The sequence below is a fragment of the Coturnix japonica genome, unplaced genomic scaffold (genome assembly GCF_054131305.1).
Source record: "Coturnix japonica strain WE unplaced genomic scaffold, WE-NBRP24 Scf061, whole genome shotgun sequence".
In the NCBI taxonomy this organism is placed as follows: Eukaryota; Metazoa; Chordata; class Aves; order Galliformes; family Phasianidae; genus Coturnix; species Coturnix japonica.
The window spans coordinates 264,306-285,993 of NW_028188964.1; the positions used below are offsets into that span (position 1 = coordinate 264,306).

The following is a 21,688-nucleotide window of genomic DNA, read 5'->3' on the forward strand; positions in this document are numbered from 1 at the left end:
AGGGACTTATGGGTTCTATGGGGTATCATGGGGTCTTATAGGGTCTTATTGGTTCCTATGGGATTCTATGGGGTCGTATTGGTTCCTATGGGGTTCTATGGGGTCTTATGGGGTCCTATTGGTTTCTATGGGGTTCTATGGGGTCCTATTGATTCCTATGGGGTCTTGTGGGGTCCTATTGGTTCCTATGGGGTCTTATAGGGTCTTATGGGGTCTGTGGGGTCCTATGGAGTCTATGGGGTCCTATGGGGTCTTATAGGGACTTATGAGTTCTGTGGAGTCCTATGTGATTCTTATGGGGTCCTATTGATTTTTATGGGGTCCTATGGGGTCTATAGGGTCTTATAAGCTCCATCCCCCCCATATACCCCATACCCCCCGCAATAACACCAGACCCTGTCGCTCTTCCGCCATCTTTATTCTCATCCAACCGCATCCATCATCTCCCCCCTCCCCCCCACCACCGGCCACACATCGACCCTCGTTAACCCCATAATTAACCCCTTAATTAACCTCTTAATTAATGCCTTAATTAACCCCACCCCCCATATTAACCCCATCGGAACGAAGGAAGAACAAGACGCCGACCAATCGGGCACCAGCTTTGTTAACGCGTGCACATTAATTAATTATGCAAGTGAAGGGGGCGTGGCTTTGTCAAACCCCACCACGCCCAATCAACTAACATTGAGACCTCATTAGCATGTGATTATATATTCATGAGCCATTGGCCTGATTTGCATAGCCCTGCCCCCTTTCCCGGTCCCTGTTATTAAGTGCTAATGAGGCCTCGATTAATGGATTAATTAATTAATGGCATCTCATTAATTAATTAATCATTAATTAACTAATTAGGGGGGGGCGGAAGTCGCTCCGTCGTCGATATGGACCTGGAAAGAGAAAAGATGGAGTTAATTAGTGTTAATTAGCCTAATAATTAATAATCAATTAATAATTAATTAATCATCTGTCATGGTTTTGTAATTTTGTAATTTTGCTATCAGTATTCCACATCATAACATCATGTCAAGTAGAATACTAACAGAAGATACTTCTGTTGAATGTGCAGTCCACAGAAGAAGACTACATATCCCAGAGAACAACAGGAGTAACAATAAGTCACAGGACCAGGACTCTATATAATCTCGTTCCCAGGCTGGAGTGCCCTCCTTCTTCTCTCCAACTTCTCGGAGAGTGGGAAGCGTTCCAGCCGTGTCGCCTAGAGTTCACAGTCGGCCTCTCGGTTTTCGGAGACTCTCTCTCTCTGTTTTGTTCGATTTGTTAGCCTCAATTATATTATATTGTGTTATCTTGTATTTTGATATCATATTTAGTAAAATAAGTTTTTCCTCCTTAGATTGTCGCTGTTTTATCCCACTCCCTTTTTTCCCCCTCCTTTCCGGGCCCCGGGGGGGGGGCCCACGGGGTGGCTTCCCCTGTCACGAGCATAGGTAAATCTAAGTAACCCGTGACAGATTTTTTGGTGGAGAATGTGGGCATAGAGCTTTTTAGCTTTGAGAACGACTCTCTCTTTGCTCTTAAAGAGCTTCGTTAGGGGAGTGTTATCTTTTCATAGCTGCTCACTGAGAACGTGACCTTGAAATACCAGACAAATTGTCAACATTAAGGGCTGCTGTACATTCTCAGCATTGCTATCTAACTTTTGTGTAGAAAACAAAGGGATTTCTTTCTCCCTTAGAGCAAAGCTAGCTAGCTCTGACTTTTACAGAGCCTGCCAGCTATGAATCCACTCTTCATCCCAGTTGCTCTGTTTAAGGGATTGAAAGCAATTATGATCTTCTTAAAGTATTGGTCAACTATTAACACCATAATTTGGTGTTGTGGAATTGTGCAGGTATATAGCCTAATAAGGTGGATACTGATGGAGACACCTGCCTGGTACTTTTATGAGATGTGGTATGGTCAGAATTTTGGCACCTACACCCCAGATGGAATTGTGAATCTTACAAACACTTGCATCCCAGATGGAATTGCGAATCTTACAAGTACTTGCATCCCAGATGGAACAGGCAATTTTACAAACAGCACCATGTTTAATTCATTGTACAGGCTAAAAAAACCCTTTTTATTTAGGTTGTACTCTCAAATTTCCACACGCCTTTCAATAACTGAGATAGGGTTCATACTTGCATCCATGTTATCACTATTAATGAATGCATATATGTTCCTATGCATTCGTTCTATGTGGAAGTCTCCTCCAGAACCAGAGAATGATGACTGGCAGGGAATATGGAAAGGTTTAGGAAAGGTCTTAGAAGCATGGGGACCCGCAGTGTCATGGGATTTCACTCTTGAACACCTAAGGGACCCTAAGAAATTAAGTGAGTATTTGGGTCAGAGATCTAAGGAGGTAAACCTTATGTGGGGTTTGGCTTATGCATACCATGCTTTGTATCATACTATTCTGGAGAGAGAGAGTTTCCGATCTGAGATTCAAGCCCAAGTTAATTCTGATCAGTCACAGGAGGCATCAGTAGCAATATCAGTTGCCCCTGTGGAAGGCAAGAAATGGAAACGGGTGTCCATGCGTCTAGAACGAAAAGGAGAAGCACAGGGGGGGGCAGCAGAAGACCCAGGTGCCGGGCATGGAGCAGTACCGAAAAAAGCAAAGGCAAAAACCAAGAGGCATGAAGAAGAGACTGATGATGAGGAGGAAATCACCTATTGTCGACCTCTGAAGCTGACTGAAATCCAAGGCTCAAGAAAGGAGTTCACACGGCGTCAAGATGAAGGTATCCTTGCTTGGTTGCTTCGCTGCTGGGACAACGGGGCCAACAGCTTGTCTCTAGATGGTAATGAAGCTCGCCAACTAGGAAGCATTGCCCAAGATGCAGGTATCGACAGAAGGATTAGCAGATGTTCAGACGGAGCTGCCACTCTCTGGTTGCGGCTGTTAAAAGCCGTGAGAGAAAGGTACCCCTATAAGGATGCTTTGAAGCCTAAATTTGATAGTTGGAATACCGTCCAAAAAGGTATTCAGCGCCTGAGGGAATTGGCCATGGCGAAAATGTTGTACAGCCCTGATCCAAGCGAACTTGACCCTGAGAGAGTGAGGGCCGATCCTGACATGTGGCAGAAAATCACAAGTACAGCACCAGAGAGAATTGCACAGTCATTGGTATCAGGATCTAAAGGATTCGGGGACAGATGGCCCCGAGTTGTTGAGCTGATTATAATGCTTCAAACCACCGATCAGCAGCTCCCTCAACTGCATGCCGCAGTTTCTGCCATCTCACGGCTAGAAAACCGAGTAGATGAAATGTGCAAGAAATTGTTTCCATCAACTAATTGCAATGATCCCGTAATAGTATCAGAAACAACTGATGAAGGTCAATCCTCGTACGGGCCACCAGGTCTAATGAAGGATCTGATCAAAGTATTCCAGTCCTACTCCTCACCTGAATCATCAAAAGTCTCAGCTGTTAAACGCACACGCTTCCCAGCTCGAGCAAAGAACAACAGTACGATTGCACCGCGTGTTTCCATGTGGCGCTACCTACGTGACCATGGAGAAGACATGAGAAAGTGGCATGATCAGCCTACTTCTGCACTACGAGCACGGGTGAAAGAACTACTAGACATACCAACCACCAGTGGAGTTGCTCCAGTCATCACAGGTAACCAATAGAGGGGCCCTGCCCTCAGTCAGGGGAGGGAAAGGGATAATAGAGTTTATTGGACTGTGTGGATTCGATGGCCTGGCACATCAGAACCACAGGAATATAAGGCGCTGGTGGATACCGGTGCACAGTGCACCCTAATGCCCTCCAGTCATGAAGGGACAGAATCAATCCATATTTCTGGAGTGACTGGGGGCTCTCAAGAATTGACTGTGCTGGAGGCTGAAATAAGCCTCACTGGCAAAGACTGGCAAAAACATCCTATTGTGACTGGCCCAGGGGCTCCATGTACACTGGGTATTGATTACCTCAGAAGGGGGCATTTCAAGGATCCTAAGGGGTATCGATGGGCCTTTGGGATAGCTGCTGTAGATATGGACAACATTAAGCAGCTGTCTGTTTTGCCTGGCCTGTCAGAGGACCCGTCTGTTGTGGGGCTGCTACGAGTAAAAGAGCAGCAGGTACCGATTGCTACAAAGACAGTGCACAGACGGCAGTATCGCACCAACAGGGATTCCTTGCTCCCCATTCATGATTTGATTCGCCAGTTGGAGAATCAGGGAGTGATCAGTAAAACTCACTCACCTTTTAACAGTCCCATATGGCCAGTGTGTAAAGCCAGTGGAGAATGGAGGCTGACAGTAGACTACTGTGGCCTGAATGAGGTCACACCCCCATTGAGCGCTGCTGTGCCAGACATGTTGGAACTCCAGTACGAGCTGGAGTCAAAAGCAGCCAAATGGTATGCCACCATTGACATTGCCAATGCCTTCTTCTCTATTCCTTTGGCTGCAGAATGTAAGCCACAGTTTGCCTTCACCTGGAGGGGCATTCAGTATACTTGGAACCGTTTGCCCCAGGGGTGGAAACACAGCCCAACCATTTGCCATGGGTTGGTCCAAACTGTACTGGAACAGGGTGGTGCTCCTGAACATCTGCAGTACATTGATGACATTGTTGTGTGGGGTGATACAGCAGAAGAGGTTTTCACAAAAGGAGAGCAGATCATCCAAATTCTTCTACAAGCCGGCTTTGCTATTAAGCGAAGCAAAGTAAAAGGACCTGCCCAGGAAATTCAGTTCTTAGGTATAAAGTGGCAGGATGGACGTCATCACATCCCAGAAGATGTGATCGACAAAATCACTGCCATGTCTCCACCAACTAGCAAGAAAGAGACACAATCTTTCCTGAGTGCAGTAGGCTTTTGGAGGATGCACATTCCAAACTACAGCCTCATTGTAAGCCCCCTTTATCAGGTGACGCGGAAGAAGAACGATTTTGCATGGGGTCCTGAGCAGCAGCAGGCTTTCGAACAGATTAAACAAGAGATAGCCCGTGCTGTAGCCCTGGGGCCAGTACGGACTGGACAGGATGTAAAGAACATCCTCTACACTGCTGCTGGAGAGAAAGGCCCCACTTGGAGTTTGTGGCAAAGAGCCTCAGGAGAGACCCGAGGCCGACCCCTGGGATTCTGGAGTCGATCATATAAGGGGTCTGAAGAGTGCTACACTCCAACTGAGAAGGAGATCTTAGCCGCATATGAGGGGGTTCGGGCTGCTTCCGAAGTAGTTGGGACTGAAACACAGCTCCTTTTGGCACCTCGACTGCCAGTGCTGAACTGGATGTTCAAAGGACAGGTTCCCTCCACTCATCATGCTACCGATGTCACCTGGAGCAAGTGGATTACGCTGATTACACAGTGAGCGCGAATGGGAAACCTCAATCGTCCAGGAATCCTAGAGGTAATCATGGACTGGCCTGAAGATAAAAGGTTTGGAACATCACCAGCAGAAGAGGTATCACGTGCTAAAGAGGCCCCACCATACAACGAATTACCAGAAAATGAAAAGAAATATGCCCTATTCACAGACGGATCATGTCGCATTGTAGGGAAGCATCGCAAATGGAAAGCTGCTGTGTGGAGCCCCACACGACAGGTTGCAGAGGCCACTGAAGGTACGGAAGAATCAAGTCAGTTTGCAGAGGTAAAGGCTGTCCAGCTGGCCTTAGATGTTGCTGAACGGGAGAGGTGGCCAATGCTGTATCTTTACACTGACTCATGGATGGTGGCAAATGCCTTATGGGGATGGTTACAGAGGTGGGAACAAAATAATTGGCAACGGAAGGGTAAATCTGTTTGGGCCGCTGAATTATGGAAGGACATTGCTGCCTGAACAAAGAATATGGTTGTAAAGGTGCGTCATGTGGATGCACATGTGCCCAAAAGTCGGGCTACTGAAGAACAACAAAACAACCATCAGGTAGATAAAGCTGCCAAAATTGAGGTGGCTCAAATTGACTTGGACTGGCAGAATAAGGGTGAATTATTTCTAGCTCGATGGGCTCATGAGACCTCAGGTCATCAAGGAAGAGACGCGACATATAAGTGGGCCAGAGACCGAGGGGTGGACTTAACCATGGACGCTATTGCGCAGATTATTCATGATTGTGAAACATGTGCCATAATTAAACAAGCCAGAAGGATGAAACCTCTCTGGGAGGAAGGGCGATGGCAAAAGTATAAATATGGGGAGGCGTGGCAGGTTGATTATATCACCTTGCCACGATCTCGCAGTGGTAAGTGTTATGTACTCACCATGGTAGAGGCAACCACTGGATGGCTTGAAACATACGCAGTACCCCATGCTACTGCTCGAAACACCATATTAGGTCTTGAGAAACAAGTCCTGTGGCGACATGGCACCCCAGAAAGAATTGAATCTGATAATGGGACACATTTCAAAAATTCCCTTATAAATACTTGGGCCAAAGATCATGGCATTGAGTGGATTTATCATATTCCCTACCATGCACCAGCTTCTGGTAAAATTGAACGATATAATGGGTTGTTGAAAACTATGTTGAAAGCAATGGGTGGTGGAACATTTAAGCACTGGGAGAAGAATCTGGCAGAAGCCACTTGGTTGGTCAATACTAGAGGATCTGTCAATCATGATGGTCCTAGTCAATCTAGCCCCCTACACACTGTAGAAGGAGATAAGGTCCCTGTTGTACATGTAAAGAACATGTTGGGAAAAGCTGTTTGGGTCCTTCCAGCTTCTGGAAAGGGCAAACCTATCCGTGGAACTGTCTTTGCCCAGGGACCTGGGTGCACTTGGTGGGTAATGCAGAAGGATGGGGATGTTCAATGTGTGCCACAAGGGAATTTGATGCTGGGGGAGTGTAGTCAATAATTTTATGTATCTATATATATATATATATGTTTGCATGTGTAGTGTATTTTAGTTATTATAGTTGTACATTTAGTTATGTTACATGCAATTCTACTATTTAGCTATCACAATTTTACATACGTGTATATATATGTATATATATGTATATATATGTATATATTAACCATGATGTAATAATGTAGAATAAGGGGTGGAATGTCATGGTTTTGTAATTTTGTAATTTTGCTCTCAGTATTCCACATCATAACATCATGTCAAGTATGGATACTTCTGTTGAATGTGCAGTCCACAGAAGAAGACTACATATCCCAGAGAACAACAGGAGTAACAATAAGTCACGGGACCAGGACTCTATATAATCTCGTTCCCAGGCTGGAGTGCCCTCCTTCTTCTCTCGAACTTCTCGGAGAGTGGGAAGCGTTCCAGCCGTGTCGCCTAGAGTTCACAGTAGGCCTCTCGGTTTTCGGAGACTCTCTCTCTCTCTGTTTTGTTTGATTTGTTAGCCTTAATTATATTATATTGTGTTATCTTGTATTTCGATATCATATTTAGTAAAATAAGTTTTTCCTCCTTAGATTGTCGCTGTTTTATCCCACTCCCCTTTTCCCCCTCCTTTCCGGGCCCCGGGGGGGGGCGTGGGGTGGCTTCCCCTGTCACGGGCATAGGTAAATCTAAGTAACCCGTGACATATGGTTACCTAACGCTGTAGAAATTGCAGGAGGGATCTTGACATCTGTATCAGGCATTGGAGGAAACAAGAGAGATCTGCAGTCTCTATTTCCCCAGGCAGTTTTCTCTTGGTACAGGGCAATCATGCATCGCATTCTCTTTGGGTTCTTGGTACATCTCAGCAGAAAGGGCACCACCTGAGCTATGGGCCGTCCCGATGCACAAGCACAGCAACTGCCATGGTTGAGACTCTGGACAGTATACTTAATCCATTCTACCCCGGCATTAACGTCCCCATATCTTGGGCAGTCCATTCCAGGTCCCAAAGTTCAGGATGTGGCATTTGGTCTTGGTGAACCTCATCCCATTGGCTTCAGCCCAGCTCTCCAGCCTGTCCAGGTCGCTTACTGGGGCCTCACTAACTTCAGGCAGATCCACACTCCCAGCCAATTTGGTGTAGTCTGCAAACCTACACAGGATGCACGCAATGCCCAGGTCATCAAGAAAGATATTGAAGAGATTCTGTGATCTCCAGAGAAGGAGACTCCCCAACCCCTTGGGCAGCCTGTTTCAGTGCTCCGTCACCCTCACTGTAAAGAAGTTCTTGCACACATTTGTGCAGAATTTCCTATGCTCCAGTTTCTGTCCATTTCCCCTTGTCTTGAATCCACACACTGCTGAAAAGAGCCTGGTCTCTCCACTTTGACCCCACACCTCAGATATGAGCACTGACATGAGATCAACCCCCTGCAACTTTCCCCTGCGAGCAGAGCATAGCAGAGCAGAGACACAGTCCCCATGTATCATGTAGTGTTATTCTGCTTGCCAACAGAAGCGGCCAATCTTTCCCTATGCTCCATCTGTGGCATACTCCAGAGTTCAAGGCATTGCAAAGCTGTGGCACATCTACGTTCTTACAATGATGACACTTTGGTATGCTCTGGGCTCGCATTTCAATTGGATCTAAATAGGTCTAGGGTCATACCAGTTGACGGGAAGCTGGCAAATGTTGTCTCATTGTAAGGAAGAGCAAGAAAGATGACACAGGCAATTATGGACCTGTCAGTCTCACTTCAGTGCCTGGTAAAATTATGGAGGAGATGATGGTGGGAATTATGGAAAAACAGCTGAAGGACAATTCTGTCATTGGTCACAGCCAACACAGATTCCAAGGGGAATGTCCTATTTAATTTCAGGTCGTTTTATGACACCTATATCCATTTAGCTGAACAAGGGAAGCCAGCTGATGTTATTCTTGAGCATTTCAGTAGAATTTTTGATACTGTTTCTCCCAGCACCCTTCTGGACAGAATGCTCTGCTACAGGTAGACAGAAACAGAACATGGTGGGTGAGCAGTTGGCCAGTAGGTCAGGCCCAAAGGATAATAGTCAGGGGGTTCCATCAGCTGGTAGATAGTCACTATCAGGGTCCCCCAGGGCTCCATTTTAGGGCCACTTCTCTTTCGTGTTTTTGCAGATGTCTTGCATTCAGGACTAGAAGATGTTCTGAGCAAGTTTGCTGATGACACCAGATGAGGAGGTGCTGTTGCCTCCACTGAGGGTGAACAGGACTTGCAGAGAGATGTGGACAAGTCAGAGAAGTGGGTACCTGTTGGTACTAAGCACCAAGTACATAACGTATAACAAGAACAAGTGCCTGATTGTGTATCTGGGTAGGGGCAACACTGGACATAAACACAGACTGGATATGGGACACTGGAGAGAGGTCTGACTGAAAAGGATTGGGAGGCCTGGTCAGCATGAAATTGAACATGAGTCAGCAGTGTGCCCAGGCAGCCAGGAAGGCCAACAGTCCCCTGGAGTGCATCAAGCAATTTATTGCCAATTGGGTGAGGGAAAGGATTGTCCCTCTCTGCTCTGCGCTGCTGCAGCATCACATGGAGCACTGGGTGCACTTCTAAGCACTGCAGAACATAACGGACGTCAAACTATGGGAGGGTGTGCACAGGAGAGCGCTGGAACTGAGAGATCTGTTGTTCAGAGTTTCATTGGGATTGACTGCTTGTTCAGACTGGGCCCTTCTCACATCCCACATCCTGCAATGAAACACAGGGCACATGTAGGACATGAACCTCAGAGCGACCTTGCACCCTATGCAGAGCCTGGGATCTTCTCTCCCCATGTCTCTCATTTAACATCATACAGACCTCCATCCCACTGCCCCAGGAAGGGCCCTGAGGCAAGATGAGGGACAGGATCTCCCTGCCAAGGATCTGGGGATCAGGGCTTGGCGTTTATGCTTCATAAGACAAAGGAGGGGTTTCTCAGCATCAGGACCACCATGCCAGTGTCTTTCATTGCCTGTAGTCGTATCTTCCAATCATCTGCTCTAACAAGTCCCTCGGGAAGCTTGCTTGATAATGGCTCTCAGTGGGCCCATTAATACTCCAAGAAACTTCACTGTGACTTCTTTGTCTTGATGAGCACTCTGTGCAAATTTCTCTCTGCACTGGAGGTCGATGGACTCAGCAGCAAATGCACCGTGGGGCCCATTGTAACCTAAAGAGCCTCCTGAGCATTGTGCCTTCCTGTTATCTTCTTCAGGTTTTCAGAACTTGTTCAGCAAAATGGAGAGATACCTGGAGAGAGCTTAAAGAGGAAGAATCCAGCAAACATTTATTGTCTATTTATTCAAAGTTGGGTTTAAACAAGTCATTAAAGAAGGACTGTGCACCTGATATCAATCCAGGATGACCCCAGTGAATTCTATACTGTTACGGTGTGGACAAATGTCCTCCTCATCCCCACCCCATTTCCACTCACATTGGCCCCATGGGACTTGCATCACTTTTCTTCCCATCACTCTTCTCCTCTGCCGTCACCCGCTCAGTGTTAAATCTCCTTTGCACCAACTCCCTCTGGCTTTCCGCAGAGAACCAGCTGCACAGGGCAAGGAAAGAATTCTCTCTCTCTCTTTTTTTTTTTTTTTTGGCCAACAAACAGACGGAAAGGTGATGCAATTGAATGAACAGTAAAACAGAGTGATCAACTGCATGCCATGTCCAAGCTGCTTCTATTGAGGTTTGTCTTTCACAGGGAATATTTGTACAAGAAATGAGATAGACACAGATAGGATGGGATAGATAGAATCACGGTGAAGGATTTGACAACAGAGTCCATCAGACTTTTGAGGAATGGAGCAAATTCCAGTCATCTCCCTGGGATAGATCAGCTAGGTAGTTGGGAGGTATCAACTTAAAATGAACAGGACTCGTGAGTATTTCACACATTGAGAATGGTTAACACACTCTCATTGATTTCTACCTTTGTCTTCAACTGAAGTTTTTTTCACTTTTATTGACATTAATAAACAACTTTCAGACTCTGTGCTTTAAAAAAAAAGAAAGAGATAATGAAAAAGTATAAGAAGAAAAAGAATAGATAGGAAGGGACAGATGGAATCACAGTGAAGGAGTTGACAACACAGTCCATCAGACTTTGGAGAGATGGAGCAAATTTGAGTAATCCCCCTAAAAGTCAGAAATCAGACAGATAATTGGGAGGTATCTGACTGAACAAGGAGCAAGGGATGGGGAAATCTGCCAGGCAGTGGGAGGAGCGTGTGTCCAAATGGCCTGCTGAAAACATGCCCTTAACCACAGCCATTTATTTAGGAGAGCTGGAGACACTTGGAGGACGAGGGACATCAAATAGGCAGCAGGGAAGAGCAGCAGCGGACACTGGGCTTTAGTCACAGGGCACCACTGTCTTTGTCCTCACATCTGAAGGCATCTGTGTAATGTAAACACAGTTCTGGAAAACATAGTAATTACAGGGGAAAAAACAAAACAAACAAACAAACAAAAAAAGATAAGGGCTCATGGGATTTTCTCATGTTGAGAAGGGTTAACACATTTTCATTGATTTCTATCTTTGTCTTCAAGAATTTGTTTCAGTTTTATTAACATTTATGATCATCGTTTAAGCTTACAGCCTCAAATAAAAATAATAAATAAATAAAAAGAGATCCATTTGCATCTTGCACATGGCCTGATGCCCCTTTGACCTTCACAATTCTTACCAGACCTTCCATGCCGGAGAGTATGAGATCCAGCAGAGCACCTCTCCTCTTTGGTTCCTCCATGGCTTGGTCAAGAAGCGGCCATCTGTGCTCTCCAGGGATCTGCTGGATGCCACATGCCCTGCTGTGCTGTCCCTGCAGCACATACTGGAGTGCAAAAGGCCGCCAAAGGGGACAAGAGCCTGACAACATCAGGCTCCCATCTGTCTGCAGAGGGCACCTTCCACTTGCTCTCCCTGATCAGGAAGCTGAGAACAGTCACTGTTGGTCTCCTCTGTTGGCCATTTCCATTAGCTCTGACATGGCTGCTCTTCCATCCCCCGGCAGAGCTCAGTGCACTCTCACAGAGGGCAGCCGCCCTTCCTTGTCTCCTCGCCCATCCATCCTAAAGACTCTGTATCCCCCTTGTGCTACAGTGCAGTTGTGGAAGCCATTCAGCTGTGCCCCTGTGGTCCAAACAGGAGCTCAGGCCAGCAGCTCTACCAAGATTTCGAGCTTCTTGTGTGTTGGTGTTTGCATTAGTGCAAAACCACACGTGTCAACATCCTCATTGGGAAGCATCCCTGGACATAGCTGGACTCGAGAGCTCATCTATGGTATCAGTGTGCAGAAGGTGGCACACAGGCATCAGAGCCATCGTGGGTCTTGGAGCTGACGTAGCAGCACGGACACACCATGGGCATGGCTTTCCTGAAGGCCCTGTGCCGCACTTGCAGCTACATGTGAATTCACCAGACAGCCAGTGCTATCCCCTCTCTGGCCCTCAGCTGATGCCCAGGAAGGAGGTGCCTATCAAAGGGACTTCCCACATGGTTTACAAGCACTGGCACACATCAGGAGCAGCCCAGGCACCTTGGGCATCACCCAGTGACTGTGTGTGAGCAACTGCCTCCCTGCTGAAGGACCGAGGACTCAGAGCAGGAGCTCACATGCAGGCAACCCCTTGTGCACATCAGAACCCTGTTACTCCACGCTCAGCTCTATCTCCCCCGGTTCCTCATGGGCCGAATACTTCAGGCTCACAATCTTTCCCACGCTCCACTAAACACACTGGGTCCCCCTCCCTCCCCTCCCCTTCCCTTCCCTTCCCTTCCCTTCCCTTCCCTTCCCTTCCCTTCCCTTCCCTTCCCTTCCCTTCCCTTCCCTTCCCTTCCCTTCCCTTCCCTTCCCTTCCCTTCCCTTCCCTTCCCAACTCCCTTTTCCACAGCACATTGCAAAGGAAGCCCTCCAAGGCCAAAATCGAGCCGGCCAGGTGCCCTGCCAGGCCAAAAGGCAGTGGGCCAGTCCAGGGGCTTAGGAAGGCAGAACAAGGGAGAGGTTAGGGTTAGTGTAGCGTTAGTGCAGGGTTAGGGTTAGGGGGGATGTTCAATGTGTACCGCAAAGGAATTTGATGCTAGGGCAGTGCAGTCGGTAACTCTGTGTATATATTTGTATGCAGACCCGTGTGCATGTCATGTTTTGATTATAGTTTATTTCTATGTAGATGTTTATATTAAGTATGACGTCGTGATGTAGAAGAGCAAGAGCAAACATTAAATATTAAAAGGTTCATACTGCAGAAAAACAGATATCCCTGGTGGCCTAGTGCTTAGGATTCTCAGCTCTCACTGCCGCAGCAGTTGATGTTGCTGCAGCCCCTTCGCTGTGACTGCGGCGCTCTGTGAGGAAAAGGGGGGGATGGAAGTTAAAGGGGGAGGGGGACTGCTCACATTCCCTGTGAGCTCCCCCCCAACCCCATCCCATAACCCCTGTAAACCACCCCAACGCCATCCCATAACCCATCCCAACCCCAAACCCATCCCAACACCTCTATAACGCCCCCATCCCATCCCATCCCATCCCATCCCATCCCATCCCATCCCATCCCATCCCACCCTACCCCATCCCACCCAACCCCATCCCATTCCCTGTGACCCCCCCACTCCATCCCGTAACCTATCCCAGCCCCCATCCCATCCCCACTGTAACTCCCCATAACCCCATCCCACAGCCCCCAACCCCCCCACCTCAATCACATCCCATATCGCCCCCATCCCCAGGTCCCCCCTCACCCCATCCCATACATCCCCCCCATAACCACTGCCCCCACCCTCTCATCCAGATCCCCATCTAGACCCACAACCCCAACCTAATCCCCACCCCCTGGACACCTCCCCACTCCATCCCTCACCGCCCCCCCCCAAAATCCCTATTCCATGGCCCTGAAACCCCTCCCCATATCTTCACCCCCCCGTCCCATGACCCCATTCCCCTTTCCCCCACCATGACCCTATCCCATATCACCCCCACCCCTTGACCCCCAAAGACCCCATTCCAACCCCCACATGCCCAACCCCTGAGCACCCCACAGCCCCATTCCTCACCCCCCATCCCTACCCCTTTACCCCCTCCCAGCCCCACATACCCCCTCCCTTGACCCCACTCCGTATCCGCCCTCCAAGCCTTTGCCCTCCCCCATCCCACTCACAACCCCCCCCATCCCCCACCTGACCCCCAATTCCCCCCTCCAACTCACCCTGTTCCAGAGATGCTGCTAATAGTCCTGTAGGAGAATGATCTGGAGGGGGAGTAGGTGGGAACAGTTTAGAGGTGGGGGAGTCACAGGGACCCCCCCACAGCGCCATGGCCCACTCCCACCCCCGCCTCCCCCCATGAATCCAACCCTCCACCCCAGACCCCACAACATTTCTCCATCCCCAACAGTAATACCCCCCCATAGCAATCCCCCACCCCATAACCCCCCCACCTGGCAATGGGGGCAGCAGCTCCCCTGCTTACAACACCCCACTATCCCCTCCAGACCCCCCCTCCGGCCCCCCATCTCTACCACAACCCCCACACTGCCCCCCCCCCTGGGCCCTTTCCCGACCCACCATGTCCCCCCCCCCCTAACCTGGCACTGGGGGCAGCATTTCCCCAACATCCGGTACCTCCCCAGCAGGTATTGCCCCATGGCCCGGCTGATCCGTTCCTGCCGTTCCCTTCTCTCTTCCAACTCTGACTGAAATTTCAGGACTAGCGTTTCACCCACTCTGCTATGGAAGGGGAAAAGGAAAAAAAAAAAAAGCTCTTTCTTCCCATGCTGGGCAGGCAGCCCAGCCTCCCCCCTTGCACTTGCCATACCTGAACATGGAAGGTCTGCGCGATCTCTCCGTCCACGTCATAAACAAACAGTCTGTCATGGTTTTGTAATTTTGCTCTCAGTATTCCACATCATAACATCATGTAAAATATGGATACTTCTATTGAATGTGCAGTCCACAGAAGAAGACTACATATCCCAGAGAACAACAGGAGTAACAATAAGTCACGGGACCAGGACTCTATATAATCTCGTTCCCAGGCTGGAGTGCCCTCCTTCTTCTCTCGAACTTCTCGGAGAGTGGGGAGCGTTCCAGCCGTGTCGCCTAGAGTTCACAGTGGGCCCCTCGGTTTTCGGGGACTCTCTCTGTTTCGTTCGATTTGTTAGCCTCAATTATATTATATTGTGTTATCTTGTATTTCGGTATCATATTTAGTAAAATAAGTTTTTCCTCCTTAGATTGTCGCTGTTTTATCCCACTCCCTTTTTCCCCCTCCTTTCCGGGCCCCGGGGGGGGGGCGTGGGGTGGCTTCCCCTGTCACGGGCATAGGTAAATCTAAGTAACCCGTGACACAGTCCCAGGAGTTTCTACTTCGTCCTCATCCACTCCCTCAAAGACAAGAGATGATGGCGGTCACACTTAGGCATACCGTGCCATAAAGAACACACCGAGGCCAAAGGTGGGAGCCCTTCCAACCCTCCCTGTGCTCTGGTAGGATTGGAGCACAACGGAGGGCGAACCTGAGTCAGGGCACGTGGAGCAATTGCTCCCAGCTGCTCGGCCACAAAGAGCAGCAGAGGCCTTTGGAGACATGGAACCAGCCGAGGGATTTGGTGCCCTCAGGCAGGATGCCGTGCTCTGCAGCAGCCCACCACTGAAATTTGGGAGCTCCCAACAGTATGGGGTCGTATGGGGCTCTGCTGGGTGTCTACCGTGTGGCTCTATGGTGCTCTATGAGCTCTTGTGTGGCTCTATGGGGTCTTACAGGGCTCTATGTGGCAGTTATGGGGCTCTGTTGGGTGTCTGTAGGGCCCTTATGGGGCCCTGTTGGGTGTCTGTGGGGCACCATGAGGCTCTTTGGATCTCTATGAGCTTCTGGTGCAGCTCTATGGGGTTTTACGGAGCATTATGGGGCTCTATGGGGTGTCTGTGGGGGCTCTATAGGGCTCTTCAGGGTGTCTGTGGGGGTCTATGGGGTCTTATGTTGCGGTTATGGTGTTCTGTTGGTTGTCTCTGGGGCTCTATAGGGGTTCAATGGGCTCTCAGGGGGCTCTATGGAAAAGCTTTTTCCTCGGGGGCCTCCAGAAGCAGCAGCAGGCAGAGACTTACCAAGATGGCAAAGTCTCTGGGGGCACTGCTGACATCCCCAGAGGGAGACACCGCCTTGGAGACATGCCACATGGTGAAAGCCGTGGGCCAGATGTTCTCCGGCAGCTGGATGACAGCGTGGCCCTGCGAACCTTGGAAAGCCCAGCAGTTGCCAACAGAAATATCAGGCTGAAATGAGAGAGATGCGTCCATCAGCGATGAGGCAAAGAGTCGCCAGAGCTGGATGCTGGGCAAGGAGCACAGAATTTGTCTTCTGTGTGGGCTGCCGTGCTCCCCGTAATGGAACGCTACTCAAGGGACAGGAGGGGAATATGCAAAGGTTTGGACAACAGCTCTGGAGTCAACCGCCTTTCTTTGCTTGCCCAGAGTCGGCGGGGCAGCCCTCCCCAGCATCTGTCAGCCCAGCACCCTCCCAACACTGGTGTCAGTGATGTGGGGAAGAGTGTGGGCTGAGCAGAGCAGCTGGGCCAAAGGAAATGGATGTGCAGCCAGAATGGGGTGAGGATGGGGGGAGGGAGAATGGGAGGGAAGGGTTGGGGGTAGGAAAGACTGGGGGAAGGATGGGGGGTAGGATGGAGGAAGGAATGGGGAGGATGGGGGGGAAGGATGGTGGAAGAAAGGGGGGGGAAGGATGGGGGGAAGAAGGATGGAAGGAAGTTTGGGGAGGGGGAAAGGATGGGGAGGGGGAAAGGATGGAGGGGGACAGGTCGGGGGAAGGAAGGGCTGGGGGATGGAGGGGGAGCCCTTATGGGGCTCTGTGGGGTGTCTGCGGGGGGAGGGGGGCGAAAGCAAGGGGGGGAAGCCCACTGTCAGCACTTCTCCTGCCATACCTGCAAGAGGGTCTCAGGGGACTTTGCAGAGGAAAAGAGGGGAGAAAGCCGGCCTTTCCCACCGTAACTCTTGGTTGTCCTCTCCGCATCAACAGTGGCACCTGAAATAAAGATGGACAGACGTGCACTGGGACAGCCCAGAGACAAGCTGAAGGAGTGAATGCTCATTCCCCAAAGCTCTTGGCGGGGCTCTGGGGTGCAGAATCCCTCCTGCTGTGTATGGGAACTGCTGAGTCTGATGCGCTGATTGAGCACCTGGGGAAATGTGCCGGTCAGCCCTGGGAGCAGAGTTGAAGGGTTTTTAAATTCTCAGAGATGGGGGCTTTAGACGGGATGTGAGGAGGAAATTCTTGACCCCCAGTGGGCGGTGAGGCCCTGCAATGTGCTGCCCAGAGGAGCCATGGATGCCCCATTCCCGGAGGCGTTGGAGACCAGGTTGGATGGGGCCCTGAGCACCTTGATGCAAAGGGTGGCAGTCCTGTCAGTGGCAGGGAGTTGGACTGGGATGGTCCCTTCAGACCTCAGCCATCCTAAAGCTCTATGAGATAAGTGTGACAGGAAGCAGAGCTGGGCAGGTTTTGGGGAGTGCCAGGCGCAAAGCTGAGGGTAGTGAAGCTGTCTACATACCCAGGGATTTCAGAGCCCAGTTGGGCATCCAGTAGCTGTTTTCCACAACTCCCTCAATTGCATGCCGTGTCAACAGCAGAATTTCCTGGCAACAAACGGGGAATGGAGAGACAGCAGTGAGCACAAAGACAGGAGATGGGTATGAGCAGGGAGTGCTACCCAAGAGCTAAGGGAAGGCACCCTGTCTTTCCAGAAATCTGGCAAGACCTTCCAGAAGGTGTGCCCTGATGAGCCACTGCACTCCAGAGACACAGCAAAGATCGACGTCTGGCAACAGACAAGGAATGGAGAGACAGCAGTGAGCACAAAGACAGGAGGGGGAAATGAAAGGGGAAGCGAGGGAGAGCCTTCTAGCCCCACATGCCCCTATAACCCACTCTATAGCCCCATACATTCCCTGTAACACTGTATCCCACTACAATCCTCCTACTGCCCACCCACAGTCCCTTAGAGACACATATCCTCCTATAATCCACCCAGAGCACCCTACACCCTCCCCTTTAGAACCTTACAACTCCCCCACAGCCCTACAGTGCACCCCAGCCCCCTAGAGCTCCATGATCCCCTGGAGCCCCCCACAGCCCAGCATCAGCCCTCTAGCCCCTCCACAGTCATCTATATTCTCCCCAGAGCCCCCGCTGTCCCGTATAGCCCTAGACCACATCAAAAGTCCCAGACAACTCTCTAGAACCCCATACCCCTCCTATGGCCACTAGGAAGCTCCCCATAGCCCCACATACACCTACATCTACCCCTGCACTCCCCCTAGCACCTTACAGCCCCATATCCTCCTACAAACCCCGCACAGCCCTATAGCCCTCTACAGCCCAAACAGTGCTCCCTAGAGCCCCACAGCTCTCCCGATAACCCCCTCACACCTTTCTACATTCCCACTTCACCTACCTACATCCCCATATCCCCCTACAGCCACCGGCAGACCCCACATTCCCCTCACAGCCACCCATTTCCTCCTATCCCTCGGGATCCCCACATAGCCCACTACAACCCCATCTCCCCCACTGTTCACCCCTACATCCATCCCACTGCCCCCCACAGCCCCACATTACCCTAGGCCCTCCCTACAGCCCCATAGGACCTACAGCCCCCCCACGGCCACACGTTACCCCACAGCCCCCTCAACTCCCCCATCCCCCCCACTCCTCCCCCACTGCCCCCTACACCCACAGCCCACCTCAGCTTCCTCTCCCCGGCCCCGGCCCGGCCCCGTTCTCCCGCACACCTCCGGCGCCGCCGTCCTCAGCACCGCTCCCGTCGTGCCGCGGTTCCGTCTCGGTGCTGCCCGGACAGCTCCGGCGCGCAGCGGCTGCAGCGGCGCTGCCGTGCGGGGCGGCCCGGGCTGCGGCAGCGGCTTCAGCCGAACGAAGGGAGAGCCGGGAGGCCCCGACACACAAGATGGCGGCCGCTCCCGCGCGCGGAGCCTCAGCCAATCGGAGCCGGCGGCGCTGCCGCTGACCAATGAGACGGCGACACGCGTCGGCGACGAACCCGCTGACCAATGACAGGCCGGCATGGGCGGGCCGGAGCTGCCTCTGTCCAATGAGAGGCCGGCACGGGCGGGATGAGCAGCTGACCAACGATCCGTTAGCCCCTGCTGCTGCCATCTCCTCAGTGGGAGACCCCGTTCCTTCGTCGCTGGGTGGCAGCGATGTGGATGTGAGGACAGGCGGCTCCTCGGGCACGCTGGGCTCCACACGAGATGCTGCTGCCGCCATCTTGTCAGTGGGAGACCCCGCTTTTTCCCTTCTGGGTGGCAGCGATCCAGATGTGTTGTGGGAGGACTCCTCGGAAAGGCTGCTCTCGCCATGAGATGTTTCTGCTGCCATTTCCTTGGCTTGCTTCCCGCGCTCTCCCTGCTGCGGCAGTTGATGTTGCTGCAGCCCCTTCGCTGTGTCTGCTGCGCTCTGTGAGGAAAAGTTGGGGATGGGAGTTATAAGGGGAGGGGCACTGCTCACATTCCCTGTGAGCGCCCCCTCCCCCGACTCCATCCCATAACCCGAGTAAACCACCCCAAATGGCGGCCCCACTGCTGTGCCTGGGGGCAGGAGCACAGGAGAGGCCCCTTCCGTGGGGACAGAGCCCTGTCCCCTATCCCAGCACGCAGCCCCGAGCTGGGAGGGGTTACTGAGCTGAGTGCCAGGCGCAAAGCTGAGGGTAGTGAAGCTGTCTACATACCCAGGGATTTCAGAACCCAGTTGGGCATCCAGTAGCTGTTTTCCACGACTTTCTCAATTGCATGCTGTGTCAGCTGCAGAATTTCCTGGCAACAAACAGGGAATGGAGAGACAGCAGTGAGCACAAAGACAGGAGATGGGTGTGGCCCAGCCAGGGGGAACTCATGGCTCTGCACAGAGCACTAATGCCGGGGGCGGGGGCCACACGGATGGTAAGGAGCCCAGCGCCTGGACCAGCAATGGTGGAGCTGAGATGTTACTGCTGCAGGGCCTGGCACGGTGGTGTGGTGCCAGGCCAGCTATGCTGCGGGCGGATCCACCTCCATGGGTTCATCAGGAGGTGGATCCACCTCCATGGGCTCATCAGGACCAGCCAGGGGGAACTCATGGCTCTGCACAGAGCACCCTGATCCCAGCTTTACCGTGCAGACAGCACCAGCAGCAGCTCTCAGTGTGGGGAGCAAAGTAGCTCCAAGACACAGGGGAGGCTGAGCCTGAGAGCCAGGTGTGGGGCAGGCGGCCAGAGCACAGAGGTGTCCCTGTAAAGGGCTGGAAGGAAACAGGAGGGAGCATTATCATTACCTCTCTCTTCAGACCGTGGATCCCATTCTCCTCCAGGACATCAAACAATGATTCTACAATGAGCTCCTTCCGTACTGACAGCTGAGTACTTTTCAGGTTTGGTTCTGGCCAGACCAGTGAGTTCCTGAAGGCAAAGCAAAGCAGGTCTTGTTCAGCAATGTCCACCCCGCAGGTTGGAGTTCCAGTGCCACGAGGTGAAGGATTCCGGGGGGTTGTGCCCTTCTTTATCCCCCGGCCCCTTTTGTTCCTTTGCTTTGCCAAGGGCTGCCTTCACCATATAGATGGGAAAGGCTGGAGCCCTGGGCACAAGGTGAAGGCGTGCATGGAGCACACAGCCAGCCGAGGCCAAGCTACAGAGCCAGGTGCATGGCAAGGAAGTGTTCTTACCCCAGAGACGGGAGCTCATGCACAGGTCCTGCTGACACCACCTGGAAGAAAAAAGCATTTGATGGGAGGAAGCACCAGGAGCACGGCCAGAGCTTCCAAAGGAGCTTCCCAGGGAGCCGCTGGCAGAATTTCCTGCTGCTTCCCAGCACTTTGCAGAGGACTGCTGCCCAAAGTTGGGCCCTTCAGCCCTCCACGTGCTGCAGAGCATCTGCTGCTTCTCCGTTTGCTCTCCCATCCCCTCCAGACTCCACAGTGTCACGGACGGGCCAAAGGCCCCTTCTTCCCATGTGCTGTTGCCTTCAGCCTGAGCTCCGTGCTGGGCACTGGGAAGATGCTGCCACACCAAAGCCCGTCCTGCTGCCAAGGCAGCCCCCAGCCTGGCTCAGGAGCCCACGGAGTCTCAGCAGCGATGGGCCCGTGGCCAAACTCCTCCTGTCCCCACGGAGGCTGAAGGGCAGAGCTTTGTCTTCTGCCGCACGCTGTGGCACTGACCTGCAGGACATTTCCCCAGGCTCCCAATATCCAGAGGAAGGCTCCAGCTGTGGGAGACATCAGTCAGGAGAGACCATTAGTTTGCCAGAGTGCTCGGAGCCCTGCAGCCCATTTCCCTGACAGCTTGCAGGCATCTGTGCCTCCAGGTGTGTTCTCCATTACAGCTCTAAGCCTTCCTTTGTGCCATAAATGTTCATGGACTCGTGGTCTCTTTTTTGGCCTCCCTCTGTGCATCAGGCCCTCAAAACCTCAGTGCTTCCAGTCCAGCCCTTTAGTACCTTGGCTCCAGGCCTACCCTTAAGCTTCAAGGACTTTAGGCTCTACAGGGCTGTTAAGGCCTCTCAGCCTCCTTTCTTTGGCTGTGTCCGATAGAACCACCACTGCCCTTGATGCTCTGTATCATAACCCCCACAGCTTAGCCCCGTAAGCTATGCACCATAAGCTTCTGCTTTGCCTACAAGCTATGGCCTCCAATGTTCCCCATGGGACTCTACACAACATGGCCAGGGACAGAAATGGGGCTGTTTCTGCCCTTCTTATCACCCGGCCCCTCCCATCGTCTGTCAGGGGCAGTAACCCACAGGACCCATAGAGAACCAAAAGAACATCATAGAGAGTCA

General features: G+C 51.5%; 1 protein-coding gene and 1 pseudogene across 10 annotated transcripts; both read right to left on the reverse strand.

Annotated features, from left to right (window-relative positions):
- Nucleotides 1–449: 449 nt before the first annotated feature.
- Nucleotides 450–19,550, reverse strand: LOC146751793 (uncharacterized). 10 transcript variants are annotated; one of them, XR_014941117.1, is made up of 8 exons: nt 18,608–19,422; nt 17,416–17,500; nt 16,789–16,889; nt 15,959–16,126; nt 14,670–14,721; nt 14,477–14,581; nt 14,062–14,103; nt 12,998–13,204 (listed from the first exon to the last, which is right to left on the reverse strand). XR_014941117.1 is itself a non-coding variant. In XM_085533501.1 (5 exons), exons 1-5 carry the CDS (start codon nt 19,238–19,240, stop codon nt 852–854), a joined length of 1,026 nt encoding a protein of 341 aa, XP_085389627.1. In that variant the 5' UTR covers nt 19,241–19,422; the 3' UTR covers nt 450–851. The 10 variants fall into 10 exon arrangements, 5 of the variants coding, with proteins under 5 accessions (XP_085389627.1, XP_085389626.1, XP_085389624.1 ...); XR_014941118.1 differs by having other exon boundaries at nt 14,440–14,581; XM_085533501.1 differs by lacking the exons at nt 12,998–13,204; nt 14,062–14,103; nt 14,477–14,581; nt 14,670–14,721 and adding an exon at nt 450–890.
- Nucleotides 19,551–19,839: 289 nt separating this feature from the next.
- On the reverse strand, nt 19,840–21,431 carry LOC146751794 (uncharacterized; annotated as a pseudogene).
- Nucleotides 21,432–21,688: the final 257 nt, after the last annotated feature.

Coding starts and splice junctions, on each gene's coding strand:
- LOC146751793 (XM_085533497.1), bottom strand. CDS start 19,240: ATGGCGAGAGCAGCCTTTCCGAGGAGTCCTCCCACAACACATCTGGAT. Junction 17,501..18,607: donor GCCGGGGAGAGGAAGCTGAG/GTGGGCTGTGGG, acceptor GTTTGTTGCCAG/GAAATTCTGCTGTTGACACG. Junction 14,818..15,958: donor CCAGAGACTTTGCCATCTTG/GTAAGTCTCTGC, acceptor TGGGATATGTAG/TCTTCTTCTGTGGACTGCAC.